Source organism: Nannospalax galili, unplaced genomic scaffold (assembly GCF_000622305.1).
Source record: "Nannospalax galili isolate Female #2095 unplaced genomic scaffold, S.galili_v1.0 scaffold799, whole genome shotgun sequence".
Classification (NCBI taxonomy): Eukaryota; Metazoa; Chordata; class Mammalia; order Rodentia; family Spalacidae; genus Nannospalax; species Nannospalax galili.
The window spans coordinates 40,783-51,703 of record NW_008343085.1 but is presented as its reverse complement, the minus strand read 5'-3'; the positions used below and the strand labels follow the sequence as shown (position 1 = coordinate 51,703).

Genomic DNA, 10,921 nt, shown 5'->3' with positions numbered 1-10,921 from the left:
ATTGGATCCCCTGCCATGTGGATGCTGGGAGCTGAACCCAGGTCCTCTATAAGAGCAGCCAGTGCTCTTAATGCTGAGCCATCTCTCCAGTCCCCAGATAGAGACTTAAACAAAAACAGCCAGGTGTGGTAATGCAGGCCTTTAATCCCAGAACTAGGGAGGCAGAGGCAGGCGGATCTCTGTGAGTTTGAGGCCACCCTGGTCTACATAGTGAGTTCCAGGACAGCTGGAGCTACAGGGAGACCCTGTTTCAAAAAAAGACTGGAAAAAAAAAAAAAAAAAGCAGCCAAGCATGGTGGTGCATGCCTTTAATCACTAGGGAGGCAGAGGCAGGCAAATCTCTGTGAGTTCAAGTTCAGCCTGGTCTATATAGCGAGTTCCAGGCCAGCTGGGGTATAGGGAGACCATTCAAAAAAAAAAAAAAAAAAAAAAAAAAAAAAAAGTCACATTTACTTATTTGTGTGGGAGCAAAGTGGCGGGATGAGGGGTTGCGGGGGTGGGGATAAGGGACATCTTTGCCACAGTGTGCTTGTGAAAGTCAGAGAACAACTTGCAGGAGTTGGTTCCCGGCTTCTACCATTTGGATCTTGGGACAGAACTTAGGTCTTCAGGCTTGGTGACAAGTACCTTTACCCACTAAGCAGACTCTTAGGGTTTGTTTGTTTGTTTGTTTTTGTTTGGTTTTGTATGTAGTCCTGGCTGGCCTGGAACTTTCTGTGGAAACCAGGCTAGCCTCAAACTCACAGAAATCTGTCTGGCTCTGCTACCACCTGCTGGGATTAAAGGTCCACACCATCACACCCAGTTTAGTTTTGTTTTTTGAGAAGGGTCTTACTATGTAACCCAGGCTGGCCTCACACTCTTGATCCTTCTACATTTTTAAAAAATTATTATCTTTAGTCGGGCTTGGTAGCGCACACCTTTAATCCCAGCACTTGGGAGGCAGAGGCTGGTGGATCTTTGTGAGTTTGAGGCCAGCCTGGTCTACATAGTGAGTTCCAGGATAGCTGTGGCTACAGAGAGACCCTGTCTCAAAAAGACACACACACACAAATTATTATCTTTATTTGTGTGTGTGTGTGTGTGTGTGTGTATGTGTGTGTAGTGTACACTTTCATGTCCTGGCATGCTTGTGGAAGTCAAAGGACAGTGTTCTGGAATTGCTTCTGTCCTTCCACCATCCTAGGGATTGAACTCAGGTCTTTAGGTTTGAAAGCAAGAAATTTACTCACTGAGCCATCTTGCTAGTCCCTGCCCTTGGGTCACTTTCTTTTCTTCTTCTTCTTCTTCTTCTTCTTCTTCTTCTTCTTCTTCTTCTTCTTCTTCTTCTTCTTCTTCTTCTTCTTCTTCTTCTTCTTCTTTTTCAGTGCCTAGAAATTTTACGGGTGGGATGAGCTGAATCTTTGTAGAAGTGATTTTAAAGCCATAGGCCTCAAGGGAGCATATTAATTGATCCCTGAGGTCTGATAAAGGTAGCAGGGGTTCATATCAGGCAAGGATGTCATCCATGTAATGGTAAACATGGAGTCCCTTTTTTAATATGGTTTTGTTTTTGTTTTGTCTTTTTGAGACAGGGTCTTCTTGTAGCCCCAGCTGTCCTGGAACTCTCTGTGTAGACCAGGATGGCCTTGAACTCAGAGATTCGCCTGGCTCTGCCTCCCAACTGCTGGGATTAAAGGCGTGCGCCACCACACCCAGCTTTCTTCTTTTTAAATATTTTATTTATTATTTTTATGCACCCGTGTCATGCAATGCCAGGGAGGACAGAAGAGGCTGTTAGATCCCCTGGAACTGGAGTTATGGACAGTTGTTAGCTGCTGTGTAGGTACTAGGATGCGAACCTGGGTCTTCTGCAAGAACAGCCAGTGTTCTTAGCTGCTGAGCCATCTCTCCAGCCTTCCCTGTGTCATTTTCTAAGTGCTGGTATTATAGCTGTATGCCATCAGACCTGGCACCTCTTAATTATTTTGGTTTTTTCTTTTTGTTGCTTTGAGACAGGGTCTAATGTAGCACAGGCTGGCCTTAAACTAGATATGAAGCCAAGAATGACCTTGAACTTCTAATCCTGCCTCCATCTTCCAAATGAAAGAATTTGAAGAGTGTGCTCCCCACAGTTCATGTGGTTCTGGGATGGAACCAGGGCTTCATGTATGCCAGGTGAACACTCTATAAACTGAGCTACATCCCCGACCCACCTCTTAGGTTTTCTTGAGACTTGTTTGTTTGTTTGAGACAGGGTCTCCCTGTAACTTCAACTGGCCTGGAACTCACTATGTAGACCAGACTGGCCTTGATCTCATAGAGATCCACTTGCCTCTGTGCTGGGATTAAAAGCATGAGCTAACACTCCCAGCTTTTCTTGAGACTTTAATTATAAAAAGATAAGGAGCCGGGAGTGGTGGCATATGCCTGTAGTCCCAGCACTTGAGAGGCAGAGGCAGAGGCAGACGAATCTCTGTGAGTTCAAGACCAGCTGGGGCTACAGGGAGACACTGTTTCAAAAAGACCAAAAATAAATAAATACATAAATAAATAAATAAATAAATAAATAAATAAAAAGATGAGGATTCAGCACTTGGGAGGCAGAGGCAGGCAGATCTCTATGAGTTTAAGGCCAGCCTGGTCTACGTAGTGAGTTCCAGGATAGCTGACTACAGTAAAAAAAAAAAAAAAAAAAAAAAAAAAAAAAAAAAGATGAGGATTCTGTGAATTTATTCTTGGGATGAAACAAAGAACAAAGTCTAGAAAAGCCTATTAGCTTTTATTTCTGCCAACTGTAAGTCCTCTACACCTGTCCTGATCTCACATATCCTTCAGGCCCATTTCCAAGGACCTTCCCCCGTCCTCTGGTCCACCTGAATTTCTGTCTCTCCAACTATTGCTTAGAGTCATGGAGGTACAATCTAGCCATCTCAGATTAATCTTCACTCTGACCAATCTCAGAATTTTGGTTTCTTGTGCCCTCCTGTGGTCACTGGGGCTGTGCCCACCCAGAGATGCTCCACAGAGTGTAGCTACTTAAGTAGGATATTGGAAGGTGGGCAGGTGGGAGAGCCCTGGCAGGGTTCCTCTTTGCCTTTACCCCACTTTCTTCCCTAAACACCAAGGCCCTGACTAACACCTATCCCTCAAGTCATAGGTTCCATAAGTGACCTCACTAGAGAGTGATAACATCACAGTCCCCAGTTTCCATGGTAGTGTAACTACAGAAACTTGGATTCCTTGGATAAACTTTCCTATCTTTTCTCTTCGAGATACAATTTTGTTTAGTTGTCTGAGAGAGAATGACGGATCGAATCTTCTACATTAACTCTAACTTGTCCTCTGTCCCTTGTGAAAGCAGTTATTCAGGTAGGGCTTGACTAGGAATCTGTACAAGAGCCCTTGGGATGCACATAACCTCATTGGGTTGCAGTATATTTCTTTTAGGCATGCCTTCCAACACCTCAGAACTTCTCTAGCCATGAGTAGAAAAAATGGCCTGGTATTTGCTCAGAGAGCAACAATTCTTGTTCAAAACTAAGGGCAAAGCCATATCATGTTATCTTTGGGCAAGTGTTTATTTAGAAAGCTTCTACTCTTTATCTATTTAGCCTCTTTGGGACATAAAGTGCTCCCTTTAATTTTTTTAATCTTTTTGAGACAAGGTCTAGCAGGTCTGGAACTGACTATATAGACCAGGCCGGCCCCAATGTCACAGAGATCTGACAGCCTCTGCCTCCTGAGTGCTGGGATTAAAGGCATATACCTCCTATGCCTGGATTTAAAATTCTTCTAGACTTTCATTTTTCTTTTATTTATATTTTTTTGTCTTTTTGGGACAGGGTCTTCATGTATCCCCAGCTGGCCTGGAACTCACTATGTAGACCAGGCTGGCCTCAAACTCACAGGGATCCACCTGCCTCTGCCTCCCAAGTGCTGGGACTAAAGGTGTACACCACCGCACCCAGCTAACGTTCAAGTTTTTTTTTTCTTTTTGAGTCAGGGTCTCCCTGTAGCCCCAGCTGTCCTGGAGCTCACTATGTAGACCAGGCTGGCCTGGAACTCTCAAAGATCCACCTGGCAGCAAGATTACTTGAGCCCAGGAATTGGAGGCCAGTCTGGACAACAAAGTTAGATTCTATCTCAAAAAGTAGTTGGGGGATGGTAGGTAGTATGATGGCTCCGGGTTAAAAGGGTTTGTTCTACAACCATGAGGATCTGAGGTCTGATTCCAGGTAATAAGCTCAGCATGGTCTTGGCAACACCTGTAACCCCAGTGCTGTGAGGGCAAGAAACAAGGATATTTGCTGGGGCTTGCTGGTTGCTAGCCTAGCAGAAAAAGGCAAGCTCCAGGTTTAAGTAGAGACTATGCTTTAAGGACTAAGGTGGACAGTGATAGGGAAGGACACTGGATGTCCTCTTCTGGCCTCTGTACCTGTCACAAACAGGCACATAAACCCATAAGCATACCTTTGCATACAACATAAACACATATACATGCACACACACACAGGAGTTCAAAGCTAATTGCAGCTATAGCCTTAACTGTATTAAGACCTTGTCTCCCCCCCCCAAAAAAAAGAAGTTAGGTGTGGTGATATATACTGTTAGTCCCAGAACTTGGAAAGCAGTAGATCTCTGTGAGATCGTGTCCATCCTGGTTTCCATAGTGAGTTCCAGGCCAGCTGGAGCCTCAGAGAGACCCTATCTCAAACAAACAAAAGTAAAAAAAAAATTGGAAAATCTAGACAAAACTGGACTGGAGTTCAGGTGTTATGAATGAGTGGGTCCTAAGAGGAGCTACTGGGGTGGGAAGGGTTCTTTTTTAAAAAAAAAATATTTATTTTTATGTCTATGGGTGTTATACCTGCATGTATGTAAGTGCACCCCTGTCATGCAGTGACTACAGAGGACAGAAGAGGGCATCAGATCCCCTGGAACTGGAGTTAAGGAGGGTGGTTAGCCACCACGTAGGTGCTGGGATTTGAACCTGGGTCTTCTTCAAGAACAGCCAGTGCTCTTAACTGCTAAGCCATCTCTCCAGCACCCCCATTCTTAACCAATTTATGTTACATAGCTTTTTTTAAATTGGCAAACATACTCATTAAATTTCAGAAATGGCAGACCTTTAGAATCTTTATTTGTGGAAATGAGAAACTGAGAGGGTCTCAATTGCAGTTATCTTTTCTTTTTTGGTCTTTTTGAGATGGGGTCTCCCTGTAGCCCCAGCTGTCCTGGAACTCACTATGTGGACCAGGCTGGCCTTGAACTCACAGAGATCCGCCTTCCTCTGCCTCCTGAGTGCTGGGATTAAAGGCGTGCACTACCACGCCTGACGCAGTTATCTTTTAAAAATTATTATTTTTTGTTTTATGTGAATGAGGGTTTTGCCTAAATACATTTAAGTACACTTATATTGTGCAATACCTGCAGAGGCCAGAAGATCCCTTGGTACAATAGTTGTTAGCCTCTTTGTGAGTGCTAGGAACTGAACCTGGGTCCTCTGCAAGAACATTCAGTGCTCTCAACTGGTGAACCATGTCTCCAGTGCTGCCCCTCCCCCTAGCTATTTAAGGCTTTTTTATTCTCTCTGGAAATGGACAACACATATGCTTGGTCTCCTCCTACTATTATTAGTTTCCCAGAAGCCAAGTACTTTTATAGAATCATCTCTCCAAGGAGCTAATAGGACAGCTTCAGAAACAGGAAGGAATGTGAGAAGAAGGTCTCAGCATCACAGTATAAAGCAGAACTAACTGCTCTGTTGTGGTTTTCTTTGTAGCACTAGCACCTCCCACGGCTCCTTCTCCCCTTGGATACTACCATGTCCTCTACAAAGGTCATACACAAGCCCAGATGTCCTGGCATGGGGAGACATATTGCTTGGTTGGAGGCTACCGAGTCTATGGGGATGCTCCCCTTGACACCCCTGCAAAGGCGAGAGAAGAGAAGCCAATGCCCAGGCAAGCTTCCAAGAGATGTCGAATTCAGAAAGAGTCAGACCAAGATCTAGGATGTTCTAGTGCAAAGATTCCTTGCCTGAAACTGAAGCACAGTGGCAAGATGATGTCCCCACAGAAGCAGTTTGCTTGAACAACTCTGTCAAGAGGATGGGTCTTTAGCTGCCTCAGCTAAGTCCTCTTTTGCAGTGACCCTCATTGACCTCCTCTGGAAATAGAACCTTGGCTGTTCTGCCTGAGCTGTGTTCAACCAGGAGCATGATTTTGTGAAAATTAGTCCCAAACAAGGAGCCTGAGGAAGGAGCAGGTACTTTGAACATCACATCCTGAACTCAATCATCTAAAGTCCCTTCTTGGGTAGAAAAAAGGGAGCCCCGCAAGCTGGAACAAGAACACTATGGAGAAAGTCCAGCAAACCTCTCCCTCCCCTGCCTGGGGCTCCCAGGTTCCTTTATTCTCAGCCCATTGTGGCACCAGCAGGGTCCCTTCAGTTCAATAAAATTATTTTTTGTGACAGTGTTTGAGTTGAAATCCAGCTTGTCTGAGACCAAGCTTCAAATTTCCCTGTTCCTCTAAAGTAAATCCCTACACAGGAATTTACAGAAACAAAACTTTCTGCCTTCACAAGGAACCCTTGGGTGCACTTTCTCTGTGAATCCTACAACTGATGGGGAGATACACTTAAAGATGAGCTTCTTTAAGAAATGGAGAGGCTGGTATATTAGCTCAGTGTACTTTAGTATGTATGAGGACTTGGGTTCAGTTCTGGGAGAGGGAGGTAAAGACAGGTGGATCCCTGGGGTTCCTTGGTCAGCCAGTGTAGCCTACTTGGTGGGTTCCCAGAGTCCTCATCTACAAAAAAAAAAAAAAAAAAAAAAAAGGTGGCCAGCTCCTGAGAAATAACACCTGAGACTGACCTCTGACCTCCACACCTCCAACTTCACCCCAACATACATTTCCGTTTATATATTCCATTTAAACCCAAATCAGAATTTATTATATTTTGCATTTCTGACTTTTTGTTTTATTTTATTTTATATATTTTATTATTTTTTTTTAATTTTACGTGTATGCATGTATTTCCTGCATGTAGGTAAGTGCACCCATGTCATGCAATGCCCATGGAGGACAGACGAGACTGTTGGATTCCCTGGAACTGGAGTTATGGACAGTTATTAGCTGCAATGTGGTTGCTGGGATTCGAACCCAGGTCTTCCAAGAGCAGTCAGTGTTCGTAAACTCTGAGCCATCTCTCCAGCCTATTTATTTATTTATTTATTTATTTATTTATTTTCATATTATTTTTTGGTCTTTTTGAGACAGGGTCTCCCTGTAGCCCCAGCTGTCTTGGAACTCACTATGTAGACCAGGCAGGCCTTGAACTCACAGAGATCTGCCTGCCTCTGCCTCCCGGGTGCTGGGATTAAAGGCATGTGCTACCAGGCCCAGCCCAGAAGTGGGTTTTGTAAAGGTATTGAATTTGCTTCCACTAAGGTGAGAAAACCAATCCTGTCCTTATGGCTTATGCCTATAATTCCGATAGTTGGGAGAGTGCAGCAGGATTTCCAAGAGTTTGAGGTGAATAAGGACTATTTTTTTAGAAGATTTATTCCATTTGAATATAAACCACATGTTTGGGGATGCTCAGAGGCCAGAAGAGGATGCTATATCCCATAGAGCTGGAGTTAACAGTTGTGAACTGTGAGCAGTGAGCTGCTTGACATGGGTACTGGTCATCAAACTCAGGTCCTTTGAAGAGCAGCAAGTGCTCTTAACCACTGAGCTGTCTCTCTCCATCCTGTGGACTACATATTGAATTCCAGGCTAGCTTAGGTATAGAATGAGATCCTGCCTTTAAAAGAAGACAGAAATGTAAAATACCAAAGAAAGTGGGGCTGGAGAGACGGCTCAGTGGTTAAGAACACTGGCTGGTCCTGCAGAGAACCTGGGTTCATTCCTAGCACCCGTATGGCAGCTAACAACTATCTGTAACTCCAGTTCCAGGGGATCCAATGCCCTCTTCTTACTTCTGTGGGCCTTGCACACATGACACGGGTGACACACATGACATAGTGAGTTCTAGGACAGCTGGGGCTACAGGGAGACCCTGTCTCAAAAAAGACAAAAAAAACCCACTTCTTTTTTTTGGGGGGGTGTGTGTTTTTGAGACAGGGTCTCACTCTGTAGCCTTAGCTGGCCTGGAAATCACTAGCAAACCAGACTGGCCTCAAACTCACAGAAATCTGCCTGTCTATGCCTCCCGAGTGCTGGGATTAAAAGTGCATGCCACCATGGCCAGCAAAAAAATTTTACTTTTAAAAATATATATATATTTGCCAGCTGTGGTAGCGTGCCTTTAATCCCAGCCTTTGGGAGGCAGAAGCAGGTGGATCTCTATGAGATTGTGACTTCCAGGTGGGCTGTGACTAGAGACACCCTGTTAAAAAACAACCAACAAAAAGACAATATATATATTTAATTATGTTTTTATTTTATGTGTATGAGGGTATTGCCTGCATGTAGGTAGGTGCACCCATGTCGTGCAATGCCTGGGCCTAGATCCTCTGCAAGAGCAGCCAGTGCTCTTAACTGCTGAGCCATCTCTCCAGCCCCTCCAAATTTACTTCTTTATCTCATTTCTTCCCTTCTTTTTTCCTCCCTCCCTTTTTCTTTATTTTACTTCTTTATTCTTCATTTCTTTCCTTCTTTCTTATGTCTGTCTGTCTCTATGCTTAGGTGTGTTTGTGTGGGTTTACATGTATGTATGTGCATGTGGTAGTTTGAGGTCAACCTTGGTATTGTTTCTCAAGAGCCCTCTACTTATTTTTTTTTTTTCTTTTTTAGATAGGCTCTCTCATTTGGCCTGGAACTTGAGGATTAGGTTAGGCTTGCTGGCTGACTGGTGAGCCCCAGGGATCTGCCTCCCTAGCACTGGGGTTTATAAGTACACACTATCATGTTGAGATCTCTTTAGTGTGGGTTTTGGGGGTTGAATTTAGGGCCTTATGCTTGTTTGCATGGCAACCACTTTAATGACTGAGCTATCTCTCCAGTCCTTATTTTTTTTCTCTTTAGAAAGGGTCCCAGGGGCTGGAGAGATGGCTCACTGGCTGCTTTTACAGAGGACCTGGATTTGAACCCCAGCACCTGCATGGTGGCTAACAACCATTCCTAACTCCAGTTACAGAGGATCCAATGCCCTCTTCTGTCCTTTTCAGGCACAGAATGACACGGGTGCACTTACATAATGCTGGCATAACACTCATACATATAAAGTAAAAATAAATCAACAAAATAAAACTGGTCCCATGTATCCCAGACTGGCCTTGAACTCCTTATTTAGTTCAGGATGACCTTGAAATATCTGCTGTTTCTGCCTCTATCAAGTGCTGGGGTCACAGATGTGCACCACCAAACCAGATCTTATGCAGTGCTGGAAGTCAAACCCAGGGTCTTCTGATGCCGGGAAAGCATTCTAGGAACTGAGCTACACCCTCAGCTCGGTATTAGCTCTTAATGTCTACTATTGCAGTTGCTATTAGTTACTACTCAGGGCCTGAGAGTAAGATGGAATGAATACCCACATAGTTTGTGTTTCTCAGAAACTCCTTGAGGGCTGAGGGATCACCACATGTAGGACAGTCCAACCATCAGATGCCTGTGATTCACTATGTGGATTCACATTCTGGGCTTTGTCCGAAGAAGGTTACTCATAATCCAGTCAGGTTCCCTTTTTGGGAATCTGAAGAATTACCTGAGAGATCCCCAGGTGGTGGTCAGTGGTTCAGTTTATTGATTGAGATGAGCTACTCAGAACCCTTCCTGAAGCCAAACCCACACCATTGACTTCATCTGGTGCTAAGCCTAATCACCTGGGCTGCCATAAGCCACTGCTAACAGGACTCCTTGAGCAAATGGTGGCTAAAATGCCAGGTTCTCCAAGAACACCAGCACTGGGAACCTGTGTCAACTATACTCTACCACAAAAATATGACACACCTGTTTCGATGCCCAAAACATTTATTTCCAGGAAATTTTTGTACCAGCAAAAGGGAAGGATTTTTGTGGGGTTCAGAGGTGCCAGAGTGATCTTTGGTAGCACTGAATAGGTCACTAAAGCCACAAAATAAGGCCTGAAAAGACAGCAACAACAGGGAGGCTTGGGACTATGTGGGGAGATTTTGAGCGTGACCAGTTGTCTGATAACTTGAGTGTATGATGTGTTGACATCTCTGTTCTATTCTGGTTTTGATGCTGTTTCTGGTGCAGACCTGGCAGGACTGAGTGACAAGGACTGTTCAGTTGCTGCTCTGGGATCATATCCTCCAGGGGACTTTGCCATCTGTTTTTCTCCTGTACCTGAAGGAGACAGTTAGTGATCAGTGACTCCTCCAGGTCTCCCTGTGTACCTGTTAAGACCCCTGTACCACTCTCTTGCCCATCTGGGCATACCTGTTCCACTTTTCCAAACACCCGAAGGAAATTTCCTCGAAGGACTCCTTGAAGCTCTTGTTCACTCCAGCCCCGCCTCAGCAGCTCCTCTATCAGCACTGGGTATGTGGACACGTCCTCCAGTCCCTGAGGGAACCTGTGTGGCCACCAGCAGGCAAGCCTCAGACCTGGTACCCTAATCCCAACTCAAAACCTCAGGTCTATGTGTACTGGGTATACTGTACCCCAGTAATGATCATCTGTGGGAAAGGAGACTTGGAAAGAGTAATTAGTTTCCTCTAGTCCTAAATCCTTCAGAAGTCTCAAAACCTCTTTGAAAACCAAAAATGCAGTGCTCAGGAGCAAACGTCCAGCCATTTACATAAGTAAGCACATTACCACTAAGCTATCTACCCCCAGCCCCTTCCTTGAATATTTTCTTTTCTTTCTTTTTTTTTTTTTTTTTTTTTTTTTTTTTTTTAAAAAAAAAAAAAAAAAAAAAAAAAAAAAGAGGACGATAAATCTTTCACTGTGATATATCAAAATAA

The 10,921-nt window shown here is 44.3% G+C and overlaps 2 protein-coding genes across 2 annotated transcripts in view; one reads left to right on the top strand and one right to left on the bottom strand.

Annotated features, from left to right (window-relative positions):
- The first annotated feature begins 3,284 nt into the window (after nucleotides 1–3,284).
- Dpep2nb (DPEP2 neighbor) lies at nucleotides 3,285–6,075 on the top strand. The gene is made up of 2 exons (XM_008839126.1): nucleotides 3,285–3,351; nucleotides 5,765–6,075. Exons 1-2 carry the CDS (start codon nucleotides 3,285–3,287, stop codon nucleotides 6,073–6,075), a joined length of 378 nt encoding a protein of 125 aa, XP_008837348.1.
- A 3,884-nt stretch (nucleotides 6,076–9,959) lies between these two features.
- Nucleotides 9,960–10,921, bottom strand: part of LOC103738873 (dipeptidase 2) — a 7,164-nt gene continuing 6,202 nt past the window's right edge. The window contains exons 10-11 of the mRNA XM_008839048.3: nucleotides 10,395–10,530; nucleotides 9,960–10,301 (exon numbers count right to left, since the gene is read on the bottom strand). Coding sequence (XP_008837270.1) covers nucleotides 10,056–10,301; nucleotides 10,395–10,530 — 382 coding nt within the window. The 3' untranslated portion in view covers nucleotides 9,960–10,055. The remainder of the gene's footprint in view (nucleotides 10,302–10,394; nucleotides 10,531–10,921) is intronic.